Consider the following 22,456-nt stretch of genomic DNA (forward strand, 5'->3'; position numbering starts at 1 on the left):
TATAGTTATTATTGCCTGCAATTATAATAATTTTGTGATTATCTATTACTTGTTTTCTGCTTCATTTACAATATATCTGATGATTTTGAAACAGATCATATAAGGGCAAATTTTTTCTACTTCCATGCTTTGTTTAGGTAGCTGATGGTACCTGCTATGCCCAGTATGTGCATAATCCAGTGGTCTGTGGTACACATGGAATTATGGGGTAGGATCTGGAGCAAGTCAAAAAGAGATAGAAAATTTGTAAGATGTGAAAAAAAATTTCTTTGAAAAAAGTCTGAATAATTGTATCTGCCGAAGTAATGAATGAATATTCTAGCCATCCAAAATTCACACTTATGCAAGCTTTATAAACCATCTACTGTGTTTTATATATTGTCCAAATCATACAAATCTCTTAGGCTGAGATCTCTGCAGAACTTACAAGAAAGACACCAGCAGAATAATCAGTCAAACCACTGAAATACATTGAAACTGTTTCGGGTGATTGTTTCCCACCTTGCATTTTACTTGCCTCTGCATGTGTGAGTGACCCAGTTCTTTGCCATGGGAGCTTCTTCCACAGCTTAATATCCTGGGTAAGAATGGCAGATACTGACTTTTTACCTTGCTGCTATTCCAAAATGTGCAAAGTACTCCCTAGAAATCTGCATTTTCCACGTGGTTTTATATACAGCACTTTCACAATCACAACTGTGAAAATCAACACCTAATAAGGCAACACCAGCTCTTTATTCAGTAATGTTGAAGATGTGTGTTGGGCCTTAGGCTCTATGTAGGAACCAGACAAATGGCACCAGAACACCAGTTCCTCACAGCACACAAGAAAAAGCCACCACTTCTGCAACCAAATAGAGACCTGAAGGAATCCTGTGGCTCACAAGCATGAGGGCTCTTGCTCCTGGCCATAGAGGAGCTTTGATACAGACCAGGAGTTTTGGTGCCCATCACAGCATTTCTACGTAGGTCTAATATACAACTGTCCCTATATATATACTGTGTGTCCAGTTCTGGATGGTAGAAAGTGTTTTCTTCCCAGACTGAACATTTTATTTGCTGTGAGAGGAACAAAGAAAATAGCAGTTACACTGTTGTAGCATTGACACCCAAACCACATACTCTTAAGAACCTTGTTCTTCAGTGGGATGCTGCTTCAACTGACAGATTTTGGCTAGGGGAAAGACCAGGAAGGGGTATTCATCTTGTGTAGCAGTGGGTATAATAATGGTCTGGCAATCCCAATTAAAGTCTGAAAGTTTTAGGGGTATAGTAAGTGAAATCAGATGACAAGAAAATGTTTTGTTCTGTTTGGAACTGAAGAAGAGAACAGGCATTGCACTGTGACTACAAATAACATAATCAGTGGTTCTACTGGAAAAAATGTGTCTATCAGAGGTTTGGAGGCTGCTGAACTGTGGTAGAGAAGACACCAATCCAGGTTACTTATTTATAGTGGTAATGCATTGGCAAATGCTGTGGCTGATTTGCAATATTTTTTTCAGTTGGTGAAAAATAGTTGTAAATTTCTGAAGTAGAGCTGTTTGATTTGTGAGCCAGAATGTGGTAACAAATATGTTAAGCACTTAAATGAAAACTAAACTTGTTATGTTGACAACAAGCATTCAGAAACAGCAACCAAATGGTTTCCCTGTGGATGCAGGGGTTGGATTGTAATTTCTTCCTGCAATAAAAAGTCAGTTCAGATATTATTTAAAAACTAAAGAAAGTTCATTGATAATTGCATTTTCTGTAAGCATAGTGAAAACAGCAATAGGGATTGAAATGCCATTTTTTTCTAAACATTATCTTTGTCTCTGGGTTTTAGCTGCAAGTTAACTGTTGTACCTGAAACTGGACAAGTCATGGTTTGATCTCTGAGGAATAAAGTACAAAATTTCCTGAGTGTCTAAAACATATTTGCTTGACTTTCCTCTGCCTAATGAAAGCTGATATTATCTGTGTTCACAGTGATGCCAATTTTATGCCCCAAACAAGGCACGGACAGAATAACTGCTCAGAGACAAAGTTTGTAGCCTTTAAGCAGGAGGTATTTATTAACGGCCGGGGAGCAGCCAGGTTTTCCTGGGCAAACTGCTCCAGTTCAGCAATCTCACAATTCAGCTTTTATACAATTTTCCCAGGCAATTGCAACATACATTATGAATATTCATTATATTGCAACATCTACTTTTAATATTCATAATAGGCGGAGTTGAGGCAGAGTTAGAGGGTTGGTCTTCAATTTGGGGAGGATTTTTGGGGTCGTTCCTGTATTTCATCCTCTTGAACTGGTGTCCTTTCCATAACTTTTTCCTAATTTGGATAGTCTCCTTGTGCATTTGGCAGGGTCTTAGTGACCTTGGCTCATCCTAAAACTTCTGAGGCTACTGATGCCAAATTTTATGTTATTTTATAGTTTTAGTGTTCTTTTCTGTCAACCTGTCCTGTTCTCTCAGACAATTTATTACCTCCATATTTTCCTAATGCTAAGCTTTCTTATAGTGCCTTGCATTTTATGTTTTAACTCGTTATTTCTCGAAGACTGCTTCCTTTTGGGTGGCTTCAACAGTTAGCAAGTTTCAACTGGAAATTTTAGTGACTGATCTAAGGGTAGTTGGATTTGAACCTGATTAATGTATGGTAAGACAGGAGACAGAACAAATGGTAAGAGGCAAGCCCAGGTGGAAAAACATCTTGAAGCTTTTGAAGAATTAATTATCCCACTAATTAGCTGGCAGTCTCACAAGAAGGAATGGAATTTTGCCATATGCTCAGGAACTGAAGGAGCCTGATCTGTTGTGTAGCTATCAGCCATGATGGAGTCAGCTGGTTATCTAGACATCTATGTGGGTGCTCAGGTTGACATTTGTTTCTGCATCAGAGCACAGAGCATAAAGTACAGTTGGGTGCTGTGTTGCATACAAGTTTGGGCTCTGAAGATACCTGTGCTGGTCTGAAAAGTGATGAACAGTGTGTCCATGCCAAGGTCACCCAGGAATATAACTGCAGATGGGCTGCCTGAAGATGCTTTCTGTTGACATCTTTAGCACTGTCATTAGCAACTGCCAGAGTTCTGCAGGCAGCAGCATTTCCTGAGTGCCTGAAGGTCTCCTTCTGAGCATAATTAGAAATTTCTTAGTGGTTTTGTAGCTCATGTTCCCTATGGGAAAGGTAAGGAAGATTCTCCTGTTCTCTGAGGTATTAAGTGTGAGACTGACATTGTTCCAAGTTAGAATAGTTTTGGTCAAATAGAATTTTTTGGTCAGTCTGTGGAAGAATCTGATTATTTCCTCAGTTCACAGGTAGAATGCTCACCTACAGTTCAGTGCTGCTTGTACAAATATTTTTTAACCAAAGGTGTGTTGATACAGATTGCACCTTCATTTTGCTTCCAGTTATATTTGCTCAATAGATTTAGAGTTTGATTGGTACCTTCCCTGAACTAGGTGTTTGTCCTGATTAATCCATGTAAATGACAAACCATGCTATTAGTCATACTCCAGAATTTCTTTCCTTCAAGATAGGATGCTGGATTGTGGGTATTTTCTTTTACCTTAAAAAGTTAATTTCAGGAGCTTTTAAAACTTTTTTAAGGGTAAATCATGGCTGCAAAGTCCACTGACACTTGTGGTTTGCATTACATATTTCTATTATTGTTGATGGAAAAATGTATTTGTGCTGATGGTATCAATCAGGAAGCTAAACAAATCTGCCCTACTCAAAATCTGGAGGGTTAATTAGAAAGTTTCATTAAGGTAGGAAAGTAAGTTCCTGATAAATTGTCCATTATGGGATAGGTATCCATTTTTTCCCTGTGGTAAATATCAAAACAATTTTAAAGACTGTGCTAACTCATTTGATCTGCTCTATTTGTTACCTGTTAGGGACCTGGCTGTGGTACAGAGTATAGATACATTATACCTCTGCTTGCATGGGTGCATTACACTTATCCAAGCCTGTGTAGGTATAATGTCAATACAATCCTCTGCTGTTTTGTATTATTGAGAGGGAAATATCTTTAATCTAGAGGCAGCATCACTCATGTCATGCTTTGCTCAAGCTGTAGGTATGTCTGCCCACTTTGTACCACTGTGCTGTCACACAGTCTTGTATAGGTGTGTTTATTTAGGTTTATAGTGTTTGTTTAATCTCTTTTAAGAATTGGTTACATGGTAACCTGTTCAGATTCCTATAAAAATAGGTTTGTCCATGCATAAATTAGAGAAAGGACTAATCTGGATTGTTGAGTCTACTTTCTTAATGTCAGGTTTTGGAGAAATTTGCCTCTCAGTTTGAGAGCTTTTCTCTGCAAATGAGACTGGTGGCTGGATCCAGGGAAGGAGATGGGTTTGGGCAGCAAGAGGTGCAGCTCTGTTTTTCCTCCACCTGAAGAAAACTGGACTTTTGGATATAAGTACAAGTCTGAACTTTGGCTGGATGAATTTCTAGGACATGTGCAAGTATTTTCTAGTGACTGACAAATGCTGGGGCTAAACAGCTGCTGGCAGCCTCTGATAGAGGAGCTACTGGAGAGTCCAAGACAGAGCCACTAAGATGAGGGGGACTGGAGCATGTACCATGCAAGGAAAGGCTGAGGGACCTGGGTCTGCTGAGCCTGGAGAAGAGACTGATGGGGTATCTTATCAGTGCTTATAAAAGTCTAAGGGGTAGGTGTCAGGAGAATGGGACCAGACTCTTCTCAGTGGTTTCCAGTGACAGGACAAGGGGCAGTTTTTACAAACTGGAACACGGGAGGTAACAGAGGGTAACTTTGAGGGTAACAGAGCAATGGAACAGGCTGCCCAGAGAGGTGGTGGGGGTCTTAATTTCTGGAGACATTAAAAATACACCTGGACATGTTCCTGTGTGATCTGGTCTAGGTGATCTTGCTCTCTAGCAGGAGGGTTGGACTAGATGATCTTCAGAAATCCCTTCCAACATCTTCCGTTTTGTGGTCTCATGAGGAGCTGCCCCTGTTTTGGCAGAGAGCTCAGAGCCCTTCACCACACACTCTCTGCTTTGTGTGCAGGGGAGGTGACCACAGGGTGACTGCTGCTGCTGCCCAGCTGGGAGGAAAAAGCTCCAAGTGCTGCTGATGCTTTACCCTCCAGGCAGAGGAGGAATCAGTGTGGCTGTGCCCATGCAGAAGACTTCAGAGGAGCACCTAGACAGAAACCATGGAGTAGTTTTCTGTAATTTAGTGGCTTTTCTCTGCCTGTAGTGTTTGAAATGATTAAAGACATGCAGGGGGCTTCTCCAGCTCTTGGCACTGGCATTGCTGTTCAGCTGTGGGATTAGATGTCTCTATGTTGTCACAGCTGTCTGCCATCTGGAACTGACTGCTCTGACTGGGTGCTCTGCTTAAGCATGAAATAAAATCATGTAATCATGAAACATGTTGCAAACAATAAGTAAGGGTTTTGGAAAAAAAAAATAATTTAGACGAAGGTTTAGGAGAAAACAGTTTGGAGGCTGACAGATGTGGAAGGAGAAGGATTAGTGCTGTAGGTAGAACATTAGAGCAGGCAAAGCCTCCAATTCTTCACAGTAATTTGAAATAAATGTAATCATTATCAAGAATTAATCTCTCACTAATCCAAAATATTCTTGCTGATGTTTTTCATTACCTGGAAAATACTTAGTAAAGTAGGTTTTTTTTATAATGCTTTTTTTCTTCACTTGGTTTAAGGCTTGATGTGATTATTCATCCCCATTTAGCATTATTAGCTAAGGTTCTTAGATATAAAATAATTTTAAATACTTTTAAAATACTTGGGAAATAGGTGGTGAAGAGAAAAAGTTAAAAAAAAAAAAAAAAAAAAAAAAAGACATAATAATAATTTTCATGTAAGATACCATAGCCTGGTTCCACTTTTGTGCCTTTTTCAATTTATTTCCTTATCTTCATGCCTGAAAGCTGTGAGAGCATTTTGGGCACAAAGCCACTGATGTATTCATGAGAATACCTTCTGATACACAGTTGGTAACTCCTCTTTTTTAGCAACTTTGGAAAATTCAGTAGTTGCAGTCAACATTTAGTACTCATGATGTAGTAATTAGATATAAGTGTACACTAAGAAAAGCCCTTTTACTTTTAATTGCTCCCAGATACCTGACTGAAGATGGACTAGCAAGGGAAATGTGATTTATGTGACATTTCCCAAAACACAATAAAGTGACAAAGTATGTGAAGTCCCCACCCAGGAAACCTTTGAGCACATGTTTAGTTTTACTTAGTGAAGTCGGGATTTTAGACACATGTATTTGCAAGATTTTGCTCCTATATAATTTAGTTTTAATCAGTAATTCTTACCCTTCTTAATTCTAGTGTCATGATTTGCTATCTGCCTTGCAGTGTTTCAGAGCTTATCTCCTTTGTAGGAAAAGTAGGAGTCAGGTCTCTCCCAGCCACCCTCTCACTCAGTTTTAAAGACCACATTGTTGCTCATAAATTCAGCTTCTATTTATTGCTGTACTTCAACTACAACAGCAGCCACTGCCACATAAAAATAAAATTTTCCATCTAGTCTTTGTGGTTTTGAAACAAAGCTTGGGAATGCATGTTAGTGTCACTTCTATCAGTACTCTGCTGCCTGTTTCCATGCAGAAATAAACACTGTAACTCCCAAGTCCTTATTTCCAAGAGGGGAATGAGATAAATAATTACAGATGAGCCCTTTTACACTTTCAGGAATGGAGGGGAATGCAGTCCTCACCACCAGGCTGTAGGGAGGGAGCATGAAGCTATTCCTCTGGGTACAAACAGCTGTTTGTGGGCTTCAGGTGGAAAATGGCACATCCTGAAATACAAGAAGTGTCCAAAATTACAGATGAGATTAAATAACTAACCAAAATGGTGCAACTCTCTAAGATAATTTTGCAACCTCAATAATGGGGATATTGATATTTCAAAATGCTGCAGGCAGTGCAGAGTGATACTTGCCAGTGCCCCATCCCTAAATCATCAATGTGCATTTACATGTTTAGCTATGTGGAGGAACATGAACAGCTGTGATTCATAAGTGTTTTACAAAGAAACATAAATTCATCATTTTTAATGTTAAATTCAAGTAAGCAAGAAGCTCAAGGTTTGCTAGGGAGAGAGCTGCTGGGTGGCTTTGAAGTTTTTCATGAACTTAAAAATGTTCCCATTCCCTATGTTAAAGAAAAAACTGTTCTTTGGGGTAGCTTTCAAAGTTTAAAGAACATGTGTGATGAGGAGAGAAGGGAAACATTTGATGACAGAGGAGACTAAGAGGATTGTGGGGATGTTTCATCATCACTGAAATTGTCTTCTGCTCTTTTTTCCATCCCTGTAGTACTCCAAAGTCTTTTATCTTTTTTTCCTTTCTTTTTTTGTTTGGTGTTTTTGGGCCTTTATTTTACTTTTACTGCATTTTGTCTTGGAGGCTGGAGCTCAGTCTTGCAAAATGAGTGAACTTAAAATTGAACTTAAAATCCTTTGCAGCAAAGGGAGCAGGGAAAGAAAAGCAGACAAGGCTGAGAAGTGGCAAAGGAGGAGGAAAGAACTGTCTGCCTAGTCTGTTCCTCACAGGAAAAGGAGAAGGAGTCTAAACTTGAAAATAGAGGGCATTTATGTAGCACACTTGAGGTAAAATGTTCATGTGTCAGAGTCAGAAATAGTGATGACAAGCTGAGAAAAGTTAAAGGCAGCCTGCTCTTAGTTTTGCTTTTCCAGTATGTTTTGACACCATGATACACATCTGTAACTTACATTTATGATGTATGTACTGTGCTCTATGTATTTGCAGAAGTGTGTCTAATTTCACAGCTAGAAGGACAGATTATATTATTAGATAAAATTGAATCAATGGAAAATTTCTTTTTCTAATCAATTGTTCAAAATTTGTCTCCTGAGGAATGTAATGATATTTCTTGAAGTGAATAGAAACACTTCAACTGCAAAGACAATTTCAAAGGGAGAATTTGGCTTGGCATAAGTATTAAAAGTTTGCTTACTTTTTCCATATTGATCATAAAAGGATATATGAATAAAGTGTTGGTAAAAACTCATGCTGAGTTATTCTTTAGACTGTTCTGAACCTGAGGAATCTGTTTATTGCTGAACTCTCATTTATATCTACCAAAATGTTATTCTTTTTCTCCATCTCTCTTACCTTCTCCAGATTTATATTTTTGAAAATAACATCTACTATCAGCCTGATGTAAGGAGTAGCTCATTGCGCCTGACATCTTCAGGAAAAGAAGGAATTATTTTTAATGGAATTGCAGACTGGTTATATGAAGGTAAGCTGAATGAATATATCTATTTATTAAAGCAGATGAGAGATTTTTGTAGAGACCCAACAGCACAAATCTATTCATTTCAGAAAATGCTAAGGTTATTTTGGTTCTTTCCTTTCTCATTTTCTTGCAAGATTGCCTTTGTATCTCTTCATACTTGGTATTTATTGCTGTTTTGAATATAACAATATTTTCTGAGAATGAGGAATTTTTTTTCAACAGGAATGTATCAAATGTGTTACAAACGCTAGGTAGTAAGTAAAAAATGCCATAGTAGTGAAATCCTGATGTCTGATTTTACTGCCAGCATCAATGGGGCTGGCACTTCATAGAGCTATTCAGATAGAACTGAGCAGCCTGTATTTTTTGCTTATCCAGAAGAACTCCATTCATATCTTTGAAACTACTCTGGGTTTACAATGTGAGTGAGAAGGGAAAGGACTCAGTTTCTATCTTGTGTGAACAACAGTGCCAGTCTGTTTACAGTTAAAACATCCTAACAGAAAAAAGCACAGAAGATTCATAGCACAGAAGCAGAATTGGCTAAGGTTTTTTTGTTGGTTTTTTTTGGTTTTTTACCTGCTGGATGAATAGTGAAAGGTGGTAAAGGTGATAAAAGTGAAAGGTGATACTGTCTGGTGCCTCATGTTTTTTTACGTGTCTCTCCTTCAGCCTCAGAAGAGGTTGGAGCCCTGTGTTTTACATGACTCACAAGAGACTCAGCCCCTCAAGCCAGGCAGTGTCGTACTTGACTTTAAAAACCCTCTTGAATCCCATTTGAATGCTTTGACAAGATCTAAAAGTGTCATACTGTTAGCTCAACAATAGCTGCTACTTTTGCTCAGATGAGCCTGGGACAGACTCCAGGAGAATTTGCTGTTGCTAGAAAGCAATGCCAAATGGGAGCAGAGGACAGCTTAGTCTGGGATATCCTCTGGCTTCTGAAGATGTCTTCTGCATAGTGACCCGGATGTTTCTCTTTGCACCCAAAATGCTTTTAACATAATACTCATTAAGAAAATGGGGCTAGATTATCCAGCTCGACACAAGAGCTTAGAATTAATACACATTTAAGTTAATTTTTCTATGGGACGCATTAGTTTTATAGATTAATAGTTCAATGTTCAGTACTCAGTTACTTGAAGTATACAGCTTTATATTTCAGCTTCTCTGTGTATCTGAAAGAGGTTGAGGCTCACGATTTACAGAGAACATCTCTGTTCCCAGGGTTGCAGACAGAGGTCTCTTCTCCACAATATTCATAATTAAAATCAAGGTAAAAGGGAATTCTGTCTGTAGATGTTGGAGGACAACAGGCAGTGCCTGTTGTCATAAATGAATACACTGCTTCTCTCCCATTAACTATTGTTTAATTTGTAGCAGTCCTCCACTATTCAGTAGTGTTCTTAACAGCATCAGAAGCTGAGCAGGCTGCATAATGTCCAAATGAAGTTACAAGGTTTTCAGTGGAATTGAGAACTGTTCCCCCTTTTGACCTCCTCATTCGTTTTCCTTCATTTCTATGAGATTGTTATTAGCTTTTTACCTTACACAAGCATTTGGGAATAGCTTTTCTTTGTGTGAATAACCTTGTTCTAATACAAACAGCAATATTTTAAAGCAAACACAATTGTGATTTTATTTTTTTTCCATCTGATATTCACCATTCATTCTCTGCTGTTCTGCTGTGTAAAAGATTTTAGTTATCCAGCCAGGGGGAGAAGCATGACCCAGAATATATGACTTTAAATATAGGTCCCAACTTCATTGAACCTAACTGTAGACAATTCAACCCATTAAGCTGCTTCAAAACTTTGAGAATCTGATTAGCATCTTGGATAGTCTCCACTGAAAATTTTATTAGTTTTGCAGGTAGGCTGTGTAATCAGGTATGCAGTTAGGCCTTTTTTCCCCATTAGTATGCTGTTCTCAGTTAGTTTTCTAACCAAATTCTTCAAATTTAAATACAAAATGCTCACTAAAGAATTTAACATATCAAATATGTAATGAAAAAATCTAAACCTCTTCACAAATGGAAGACAGAAAACGTGTACAAGGTAAATTTGGAATTGGTCAGGAGCTGCTTTACTGGTATTCCAGGATTTCTTTCTAGTGTGAAAGATAATGACAATAAACATAAGAAAACATTATGTGACATTTTTGAGAATAACTTTCATTTGGAAATCAAATAATGTTTGAATAAAAAATAAAAGTTTTGTTAGGATTTTCAAAAAGTTCCATTGGGGAAAACCTGTACTTTCTAAGAATTAAAGCTGACTGAGACAAGAAAGCCAAAAAAAAGCACTCCAGTAATGAGTACATAAATATCACTGTATGAGGATCTGTATTTAAATGGGTACCACAGCTCAGAGCATTTAGGCATATAGAAGTTGTATATTGAAAGAAAAAAAAACAGACAGTCCTAAAAAAACTGTGGATTAAAACAGTTCAAATAATTCAAAAATTAATTAAACACATCTAATGGAATGAAATAGAACTAAACATATGGCAGTTACAATCATCTTTCATGTTTAGATGATTTATTGACGTCGATGAAAGTATTCATTTGAGGAAAACTGTTAAAGTTTGGTCTTTTGATATGCCTTGTTATTCAAACATTTGATGCAGGATAATGTGTAATTACTGAAATGACAACAGACACATTTTAAGCAGACACGGAAAGAACAAATCAGTGCCAACTGAATGAGCTGGGAACTATGTGAGAGTTATTTTTATGGACCTTAAGAAGATCTGGTTTTTTTTGCAGAAGAACTCCTTCATTCTCATGTTGCCCACTGGTGGTCTCCAGATGGTGAGAGACTGGCCTTCCTCACCATAAATGACTCTCTGGTGCCAAACATGGTTATTCCCAGGTTTACTGGAGGTCTTTATCCAAAAGGAAAACATTATCCATACCCTAAGGTAAGATGAGTGTGACTGTAGCCCCCACCTCCTGTTCCTTGCTCAGTGATTGTATTGAACCATATGAAGGAGTGTTTCTAGACAGTGGCAGAGGCTGATTTTCTTCATATTGCTTTTTAGGAAATATTTATTACAGGGGTTTTTGGTAGACTGTAACAGCTTGTGCTGGAAAGAAACTGTCAGGTGAGGGAGCAGCAAACAAACTGATCCGTAGTAATTTCATCATTGATATATGGCTTGGTAAAAATCAATCCACCACTTCTGGGAGAAGGGTAATATATTTGAAGGACTGCAGAGGAAAAAGGGATTCTGTCACAACTGTGTGGGAGTGATAGGCACTGTGTGCAGAGAACAGGGCATGTTCTGCTGCAGTTACATAAATCTTAGTAAATTATGCTGTTATCATTGAGTGTGACAGACTGGCCTTGAATATCATAAGCCACGGTAAAATCTTTACCTAGCCATCAAAATGAGAAAGAAAAAATATAAAAATGAGAGCTATCATTAAGTTTCAGAGGATTTAGGGAAGGGTTTTTAGATTCAAGTTGGAAAGTGAAAGGACAGCCCAGGCAGGGGTAATGGCTGGGGTCGCTCCTCATTTTCTGGGGGTTTCCTGATTAGGTGCCTCTCCAGCCATCATTCTGTGCTGACATTCTGGTGCCTATCCATCCCTTGCATTCAATTTCAAAGTGTCTGAGTTCTTTCCTGATGGGATTTTTAGGTCCACATATGGGGTAGTCCTTTGACATTTGAAGGGAAGTTCATTGAGGGCTTTAAAAAAACATTACTGTTATGCTATTGCTCCTACAATGTTTTGGTGATGACCCTTTGTTCTTGATAGGTGGAAAGTTATGCTGTACCAGGTACTATGAAACAATAATGTACATGATATGAATATAATGTGTTTGTGCTATGAAGTAATACTCTAAAATAAGGAAGTTATGGTGTTTCCAGAGGTAGTTTACATGCTTGCATTGGCAAAAGGCCTTAAGTAATGGAGCACAGAGAGCTAAGAAATATTTTTAAAAGCCAGTTTTATAAACAGAAAATTAGTAATTCCATTTCATTAGCAGCTCATCATTAAAGTGATATCCAATGCTACTTCAGTAATCTCATTAATGAAAAAACATTATCTTTGTTTAATGTTTCCATTTAATGCCAGTTTAGCTACCTGTTAAACATCATTAATTGGTAGAGAAGCTTGTGGTACAGCAACAGAGGTGGAAGGGAAAAAACAAAAAGGGTAGGTCATTATTACAAAATTAAATAATTCAAGAAAATTATATCTATGATTAAAAAATAAAATGAAACCTACATGTGTTTGTGAGTACTGGAATATGCATGTTTTTTTCCTCAAAAAAAAAAAAAAAAAAGCCAACCTGAAAAAGGAAGTTTACACTGAAATCCTTCTTTGTTCTCAATGTATTTAACAAAATGTAAAGTGTTCTCACACTACTGTGGAAATGCTTCAGGTTTTATACAAAATTTATGCAGCATGTCCCAGAACAGAGAGAGCTGAGGCTGGCAGCACTGCTCAGTGCCATGCCCAGATCCTCTGCCCCTCAGGAGCAGGACTTGGGGGGCAGTCGTGGGGTGATGCTGGCCTTCTGTGCCCCATCCTCAGGGGCTGGCACAGATTTGGTTGTGCCTGCTGGGATGTCCTGCTTTAGAGTGTCTTCTGGTCATGCTGGGAGTAATTCCTCATGGCAGCCTTCCCAGTGAGAGTGCTTGGAGACCACTGAGCACTGTGAGGAGGTTATGGTTGTGTCCTAAGGACTTGATTTTTCAGTTGTTTCCTTCCAGTTTTGCACTTGTGTCAGCTATGCTTGTGCAAAGAACAGCCTTTGAAAGACCACATATTTTCAGAATAAAATATAAAACTTTGTATAAAAAAAAATTAATTCCAGGAGACTTAATTAATTTTCAAAACTTTTTTTTAGCACTAGAAATACATAAATATTGCTTTCTTGTCCCCCATATCACTCCGAAATTAGTGGATGCAGCATTCAAACTATCTAGATTTTGCGATAAATCCAATTTCTAAAGGTAATTTGTGAGTGTATTTTCAGCCAAGATACTTTGCAGTTCTAAATATGCCTGTCAAGAGCTGGATATACCACTTATTATGATTACATGTGTAGAATCAGTGATTCTGTCTTTCTAATATTAAACAGAATTTAGCCCCACTGAAAGACACGCTTTTCATATCCCAAGGATGCAACACAGTATTGTGTGACTCTTGAGATTTGCATCAAAACCAGTTTGAACACCATATGGCCAGTAGCATCCCCTTGCAGCTCTGTGAAGTGTTGTCTTTTATTTCCAGTCCTTTCTCTTCATCTCAGGAAAATCCCTTAGCAACAAGTCATGTTACCAGGAGAAGGATGCATCCCACCTCCCCATAGATCCTCAGGACTTATCACACTCTTCCCAGTGGATATATATCAAACAGCCTTTTTTTTTACCCTGGAGTAACAGGAAGCCCTTTTTTTCTCTTAGAGCTGGCCTGTCAAAGCAGCTGAGTCCTGAACAAGACCCAAATAGACGTTTCCATTGCAGCAAGGCAGTGAAGGAAGATAGGGGGGAAAAGGTAAAGAAAGAGGAGGAATGTTAGCTGAGATATAGGGCAACTTTTTGGAAAAAGGGACAATAGTGTTTGGAAAGCTGGGTTTGACTATTGTTTGAGGAACCAGAAGTCTTTTGGGATCTGACTTCCCTGAACTGGGCAAAACCACTTTGCCACTTGCTCTGCACTGGAAGGTCTGTCACTGGCAAATGGCAGTGAGAGAATTCCTCTATTAATACTTTGTAATGTAGCAGTGTAATTCATATGCCTGTGAAATTATTTATTTAAAGTAATATTTTAAAATGTTAGTAGTTTCTCACTAACACAAAGATATTGAATGATGTTATTGAGTTTTTCTATTTAGCTGCCACTGACTCAGTGCCTCCAAAGCTCCTATTTTCTTTTTTTTTTTCAAAGGCAGGTCAAACAAACCCAACAATAAAGCTGTTTGTAGTTAATCTGTATGGACCAGCACATACACTGGAACTGATGCCACCCGACAACTTTAAATCAAGGTATATAATTTCATTGGTTTAAAACTCATGTTTAATTTATGATTGCTGTCCCTCAGGCTAATTGTTGCCTTTTACATCAGCACAACACTTAGCTTTGGCTGAAATGCATCTGATCTCTGTTCCCATGGCTTAACATAATGATGATAAAATAAAACATAACTTCATTGGATTCATGCTTATCTTAAAAATCACAAGAATCTGGGACTTTCTGATGTCTAACATCCTTAAAGCTCCCGTTTTCTTGAAATGTATGAAATAAAGAATCCTGAACTCTGTTTAAAGGACCTGAAGTTCTCCCTGGTTCTGAGGTTGTTACAGCATTCACTCCCAGCCTTTTCTTTTCTGTGAGCCAACTTGTTGATTTCAGTTTCTGAAATGAGATTGCAGACCATAGAAGTGTTCTACAAATGCACAGAACAGGTAATAAAAGTGTTCATTTCAAGAGAAATATTCTGAACTTTTTTCAAATCCAGCAGGTTACATGAAGTTTCATTTCTCATCACAGCTGACAGGTGATGAGGTGAGGAAGCTGACAGGCTGTGAGGTGATGGAAGGTGAGATGTGATGCCACCAGATCATAGGCTGAGAAGGGCTGTGCTGTGGTTTTCAGCTACTTCAGAACTGCTGAGCTAATTTCACAGTCCCTTTGAGTTCGGGGCTGAAGAAATTACTCTCTTGATAAAGTGACTACCTGAAGCTTAGATCTTCATTACCTGTCCTCGTTTTGAGGTGCCTTGAAGCTTATGTGTGAGGGCAAGAATATTTACATCCCATCCCATATGGGTACTCCAGTTTGTAGAATTGCAGTAATCCTGATTAAAGTCCTCTTGAGGTTTCAGTGTTTAACCCTGTATTATTATATAACATAGATAATAATAACAATAAAAAAGTTATCCCATTCCAGATCTGGCTGCAATCTAAGGGCCAGCAAAGTGCCACTTCCTCTTTTCAGCCTGGAGAAGAGAAGGCTCCAGGGAAAACTAATACCAGCCTCCCAGTATCTGAAGGAACCTACAGGAAGAGTGGAGATGGAATGTTTGCAAGGGCTTGGCACGATAGGATGAGAGGCAGTGGTTTTAAATTAGAAAGAGTAAATTTAGATTGGATGTTAGGAAAAAATTCCTTACCAGGAGGGTAGCGGAAAAGTGGGAAGTGGTTGCAAAGGGGGTTATTGGCGGCCTCATCCCTGGAGATAGTCAGCCTGAGGCTCATTGAGGCTCTGAGCAACCTGATCTAGTTGAGGGTGTCCCTGATTGTTGAAGAGGTTGGACTAGATGGTCTTTAGAGGTCCCTTCCAACCTAAATTATTCTATGATTCTCTTCACTCAGGATGTTTTCAGGTGGAAAAGTCATGAAAAGATTGGCAACCATAAAGCTACCTTTAGCTAAAACCAAGGCCTCTGTATCTAGTTGCTGTAGTTCCTTATATATAGTTTTTGCAGTTCCTAAAAAACTCTAAGGATTACATGGTAACCATTCCAAAAATTATCAGGATTTTAACAGTGGGCCCCGATTCACAACCAGTGCTACCAATTTTAAGTTGGCATAGCTCTCTTCTACACAAATTGAGGTACTGTAATTTAGTGCAGGAATAATTTAATACTAAATGATGCCTTGCAATTATTTATGTCAGCTGGAATGCTCACTGATTGTGCGAGTGAAAGGAATTATTTCAAATGAGTTGTGCATTTTGAAGTATTCTGTGTTGATGGACCACTACTGAAAAACTTAAAATCTCCTACTGCTTGCTAAACCTTCATTATTTTAAGCAGGTGTATGATCTGATATTCCTTTCCATCAAGATTAGCATCTTAACTCACTTAAAGAGCATTAAAATTGTCCTTTAAATGTCAGAAAGCATACAGAAAGGAAATGAGAAAGCAATGTTGTAAATCTCCAAGAAAAAAAAACATCTTGAAAATGTTGTTCAGATACTGTCTTGATTTTTCACATTCAGTCATCCTCCCCAGAAGAGTGAAAATAGAAGTAGAATCAAAACAGTGAATATTAGTATCTTAAACCCTTTTGTTTAATCTGGAGGCTAACAATAGCTTAATTTGTGGAATTTATTTGTGAAACTTAAGGGGCATCTTTGCCAGATTTTTTAGTACTTAATAAAAATACTGTTGCTGTTTAAATATTATTCATTCATGGTTTAAGTTTTGTTTTGCTGCTGTATCAGAAAACAAAGTAAAACTATTTAAACCTGAAAAAAAAATTGGTTCCATCTTAATTGTAGTTATTAAGATATAATGTCCATTCTATAAAATGGACATGGAATACATGTCGTGGAATGATAATATAGTTGTCTGCCAAGTAAACTGTACATCTTGCATTCTGAGCCTGGATTTGCATGGCAGTCAGCCATATCCATAGATCGGTATATACACAGGTATGGAGAGTGAGCATTTCCACCTTCTGGAGTGGAAAACTTTGGAGTTTGTAATGTTGGGAGGTTTTTAAAAAAAGCACTAGTTTTTTTAATAAAGTAGTTCTCAGTTCTTTTCTAATCAATTCATTATGGAGTCTTTCAGAATTAAATGGAATGGGAGACTCTCATACATAGTTTTATGGATCTTTCAAGGCAGAAATTCTGGTGATATGTATTGTACAAGTCATAACCAACTGCTCCTATGGGAGAGATTCACTCCTAGGCAGAGAAGCCACACAAATAGGTAGGGAATGAGGTTTCTGTTATTTATAACCATAAAATGTAATATTCATGTTCTCAGCTCTCCCCAGACTGTGTGCAGTGCAGGACACCTGAAGACAGAAACCTCTTTGATTGTTAAGGGCATCTGGAAACCTGGTAAAAACCTGAGCAAATTCAATGTTCTGCCTTCACTTACTGCTTGCAGTGACTTTACTTGGTAATACTTGCCAAGTGTTGTTCAGGTTATTCTGATACAAGAGAGAAATAACTTTTACAAATTTACTCCTGATTTTTTATTCCCTGGAAAAATTTACCAACTACTGTGCAGTTAATGCCACAAAAAGACTGGAAGTCTTCCTTGTAACTTGTGGTTGTATTCTATACAATTACTGTTTCCCCCTTGGTGTTTCTATTCTATGTATACACTTACATTATGTTTTCTTCGGTGGTAAACATGATTTTGTACTATAGGGCTTTATTTCTCATTAGTCCTAGAAGGCCAGTATAAGTGTATGATGAAATACATGTGCATTAATACACTGCTAGCTCCTGAAGTTCCTCTTGGAAAGCTAATGCTTGCCTCCTGCTGCAAATCTGGAAAAAGCAGCATGGTGTGCCAGTGGTCATTTCAAACCACTGTAATTAAGGACAGCTACAGAATCCTTTTAACTGGGGAGATTTAGAGATAATATTTTAATATAATATTAAGAAATTATGTAGGGTGACTTTTTTCAAACCTATACTTGAATTTAGACCTGTCAGGCAGAAAAAAATTATTTCCAAAGTTGAAAATAGTAAGACAAAGTGAACTCCCACTTGGGAGAAGTTGCAGTCATTAGAGTAGAGCTGTGCTTCCATACATGATGAAAAGATTTTTTGGCTAGAACTGTGAGTTGGCTCCTGTTATCAATGTGGGGATCATCCACTGCTTGCTTTCCCCATTCTCAGCCCTGGTGAGGAAGCTGCATTGGCTCTGCACTCTTCCCAGACAATCCTGTCCTGCTGAGGTATTGTGCAGAACAGGAGCCAAGAGCATGTGCTTACTGACACCAAGGGTGGACCACTGTAGGAGCAGTGTGGCCAGCAGACTTAGGGAAGTTACTCTGTTCATCACCCATTAAGGCAGAGCATCACCCACACTAATTTGGGAATTCCAGGAGGATGATGAGATCCTGTCAGTAGGCTACCAAGATCATGGTCAGGATCCACGGTGGCACGAAGGTGGAAAGCACAGCTTCTTAGCCTGACAGAGATGGTGGCCACCAGTGCTTATGGGAAGGGGAGCTGGCAAAGCTCCTTCCAGCCAAATACCTGTGGTTTAGTCTCAGCAGAAAACTGCAGTACATTCATTAAAATATGCATGGATAAAGTCGTGCCTAGAATACCAAAATAGTAACCAACTGTAGTTATCTTAGCTACCTCACAGGTTTCAATTTTTGCTGTTTCCCATGTATGTTTCTGAGAATGACATTTTCTATTACTATCTGTAAAGTTTTATATGCTTTTCAATAGGCAAGCACAGAAATAATTTAAGAATATAGTGAATATTCTAGGACATTTTGCCTGGCGCAAGTTTCTATTGTTTACCTTCTTGGATAACAACTTACCAGCAAACTGGTAGAGCGTAATAGTTGGATTATTTATTTTTTTTTACCCAAACCTTGTTGTACTTGTTACCCAAATCCAAATCTATTAAAATCATCATTGCCATAAATTTTAAATGTCTTCCAGCTATTATTATAAGCAGATCTTTTTCATAATCAGCTCATTTGCTCAACTTAGTGTGCATTGCTTTATTGTAGTGAAGAGTAAGTTGCCAAGTCTGACTCTTTCTGAAACAGTTCCTTATTTTTAAGTTTTATACTGACTTATTTTCCTGTAATGTTAATCTATTTCAAAGCTAAGTGTCTAATGTTCAAATTTAATTATGCTTCTAGTGTAATGCAGAGCAAATCCCTTTGTTCAGCTACTGTCTCTGTCAGCTTTGCTAAGCTTACAATCACAGACAGCAAGATACAGATATATATCTTTCGGGTCACAAAAGTCCCAAAACTTACCAATGAAACAAGATGTGCTGGACATTTTTGAGTGATGGTGAATGTATTTAAAAACTGTGAAACTACCTCCATAGAACTATTTATCAATTAAGATCATCAAAATAAAGGAAAACATTCCACAAGATTTAAAATGTAAGCAACATTTAAAATATAGGTCTTCAAGCTTGGCAAAGGGTAATAAACACCTTTGATATTTCACTTATTTCTTATCATCAGTGAAAAATGAATACAGATTTCAGCAAGTTACAAGTCTTTGGGAAAAAAAAGGTAATTGCCATATGCTCAGGAAAGACATTTGCTGTCTTAACACCTGCAGCTAAACATTTTTTGCTTGCTGCTTATCCTCCATCCCTCTCAGTCCCCAACCTTCCTCCATGTGCGGCACCCCCTTGGCACACATGAGATGTTCCAGCTCCTGCTGTTGAGCTGCCCTGTCATGTTCCTGAGTCACAGGCCTACAGGAAAACTCTACATTCTTTATACTGATTATCTCATATTATTGCCTCAGGCCAATTTGAAGGCAAGCAAGAGATATAAATGCTATAAATAGCTCTACATCTGGTCAAGGAGCTTGAACCCTTGTTTTTATGCATTGCCTGATTCAATACAATGCAGAATAAAGTGAGTCACATACAAACTCCTTCAATACTGACAGATCATGGGATGCTGTGTAAGGACACTGCCTTTGCTGTGTTCAGTGTTTTTAGTGTTTTCTGTCAGATTTATTGAGAGTAAAGAAACTAACTTTGGAGTTCAGAAAGAAAAAAATTGTAGGGCTGATAAAAGGGAAGAGACTAAAAAGCCTGAGATGAAAACTTGATTAGACATCAAAATGGGGACTGGCTAAAAACCAAAAAGGCAGGTCAATGAGGCAGGGAATGAATGAGGTTTTCTTGACATCAGGGATTTCATTGTGAACACTGAGACCTGGTGAGATGGTGGGGGGGATAGAGGAGATGGGTATCAGAAAATGGATTTTATGGTTCCCATCTTAAAGCGGCCCTACTGTAAGAAAAGGGATTAAAAAGGAAAAACCTGGGAAAACTCTGGCTACACAGAGTGTAGGAAAAAGAAAGGAGTGGGGTAAGGAGACACAGCTTGAATAAAACAAGGCACAGCGAGAAATAAAAGGCCACTCTTATTAGGCCAATTAAATGCTAAATGTGGATTCTGTCTCTGCCACACAGCCCCTGTGTGATACAGAGTTTAAACTCACATTGCACGAAGGGATCGATAATTGTGTTTGCTACTCTTTGGACATGAAGTAAATTAATCTACAGTCTGGTTTAAGAAATGTTTCTGAACAAAGGTGAAAGTTGTGCTATGAACAAGCAAAGTGCTGTAGAGCACCTGATTTGATGGGTATCTAACGGAGCTTCTAAAATAGGTCTAGTTTTTTATTTAGCATCTTGCTTCCGTCCTTTGTCCAGGGAGCAGTTGTAGTCTTTCCTCTTTAAAGTGATATTGTGAGGAAATATAATGTATGTACAGATGCAGAGGGTTTAGTGATACCTTTATAGTCGTGTACTTGGGTCTGAAGGGAAAGAGAGAGTGTTTTTCCATTACCAGAACAATAGATTACTTGCAGAAAAAAAGCCTGTGAAGTTAGGATGCAAACTAACAACAGCTTCCTCAGATCTAAAACAGTTTTTGCCCTGCAGGCTTCTCTGTTTTATTCACCTATATCAGCCAGTCTAATAAAACATAAGGTTTCCTTCTATGAACTTTGACTTGGTTATATCTATTGACTTGTGACAAAACTACTACTCTGTCTGTGTGTATGTCCACAGGATGTGTGAAACAACAGATTGACTGCAAAACTGCACATTAAAAAGGAATTTTACCTGGAGATGGTATTTCATTTCAGAAGGATGTGTGTTTCTACATATATATATATATATGTATATATATATATGTATATATATATTGAAATTTGAACATACTTTTAAGCATAGTTGACGAAAGGGGGGGAAAAAAAGGAAACAAAATGATCTTTTGCTTTCATTTCAGTGATCAAGGAGTTTTATGTCAGTAATAGAAGATGATGTTATGGTTTGATTTGGGCTTTTAATTACTACATTGGCTGGATTCTGAATTATTATATCTGCTGTTTTCATCCTTCACTTTATCAAATAGAACAGTTCAGGCTCTAATTTTTAGAATTTGATTTTGAGATAATTTTGGCTTTGTTGTCAGTGGATGCTGTCTTACCTTAATGTCTGAAGACCAGTATCTCCTTATATACATGTTTGGAACATTTCCTTTTGGCTATCTTTGGGCTTCTGTATGCACAGTTGGAATGATTCAGAATGACCTTATGAATGACCTTATGACTGCAGTTTAAAACAAGAGTTTTTGTTTCTTGAGTTCTGATACAGAGAAACAATTACCAGGGACTTGGCATTGCAGTCCCCAGTTTTTTTGCTGGATCATTGCTTGGCTTTGACCAGTCACCTTGTCTTGTGTTAAAACTTGTGCTACTTTTGGCATACACTTTTGCTCCTCAGTAAGTTGAAAAGTTTTCGAAAACAAAACCACTTATATATTAGACTCAGGATGTATCTGACACGATTTCTAATAATTCTGGTATCTACATGTGAAAATACCTGTCTTCCTAAAAGTCAGACATAAAAGCCAGCAGAAAGTTGTGCATATTTGTTTGTTCAGCTGTGTTCTTCAAATATAGCACCCAGCTGAGGCTGAAGAAGCTGCAGTGACTTGCTGTCTCCTGCATCTTTTGTGGGAAGCATCACAGTTGAACACAACTTGACTGTTGGCTCTGCTTAGGATCCTTGAGCTACTGGGAGTCTTTTGAATGTATAATTAGATATATGTTGTCAAAGAGTAATGAGATCTCCATCAATATTAGATTAAAAGCCTAATTATGTGCAAGCCAAGAGCCTTGTTTGTGAGGGGGGATGAGTTTCCAGATGAGTTCACTCCACTGTTGCCCATAACTCAGCTGGACTGAGAGTTGCCACAGGTAAAGAAATGAAGCAAGGCTGGCTGGGCTGACAAGCTGCAACAGATCTTCTTCTGTATCATCCCAGTCTGACAGCCTGGAAGGATTTAGGGAAGAGAGTGGCAGATGCTCCATACGTTGAGTCTGTGCCTGGGAAGCCTCCCTTGCTCTGCCAGAGTCATGGAGGGACAGCTAATTTGGCCAATATAAATGAACTGTTTGTTAAAATGGAAGCTGACATCCATTGGTACTGGGTGTGACTTCCCTTTTGTGCAGAAGTCCTCTTATAAAACACTTATTGGTTTATAACAAGTAAAATTTTAAAGTGGTCTGGCCTGCACTCTTAACATTACAGACTTACCATCCTGGTTTGTTTTGGTTTGTTTTGTAGTAGGGCTGGATTCTTCTACAAAACTGTATTTCTTCTGAAGGTATTTGATAAAGGCAAATGCTGACTTCTGTTGGAATTCAGTAATCTGGCCAGCAAGTAATTGGCTCATGTGTGTTCATGAA

The 22,456-nt window shown here is 38.2% G+C and overlaps 1 protein-coding gene across 3 annotated transcripts in view; it reads left to right on the forward strand.

Moving 5' to 3' along the window:
- The window catches only part of DPP10 (dipeptidyl peptidase like 10), a 448,704-nt gene that overhangs the window by 388,356 nt on the left and 37,892 nt on the right, over nt 1-22,456 (forward strand). For all 3 annotated transcript variants that reach the window (XM_071746523.1, XM_071746524.1, XM_071746525.1), the window contains exons 8-10: nt 8,151-8,271; nt 11,036-11,190; nt 14,174-14,271. In XM_071746523.1, coding sequence (XP_071602624.1) covers nt 8,151-8,271; nt 11,036-11,190; nt 14,174-14,271 — 374 coding nt within the window. The remainder of the gene's footprint in view (nt 1-8,150; nt 8,272-11,035; nt 11,191-14,173; nt 14,272-22,456) is intronic.

Source organism: Heliangelus exortis, chromosome 6 (assembly GCF_036169615.1).
Source record: "Heliangelus exortis chromosome 6, bHelExo1.hap1, whole genome shotgun sequence".
Taxonomy (NCBI): Eukaryota; Metazoa; Chordata; class Aves; order Apodiformes; family Trochilidae; genus Heliangelus; species Heliangelus exortis.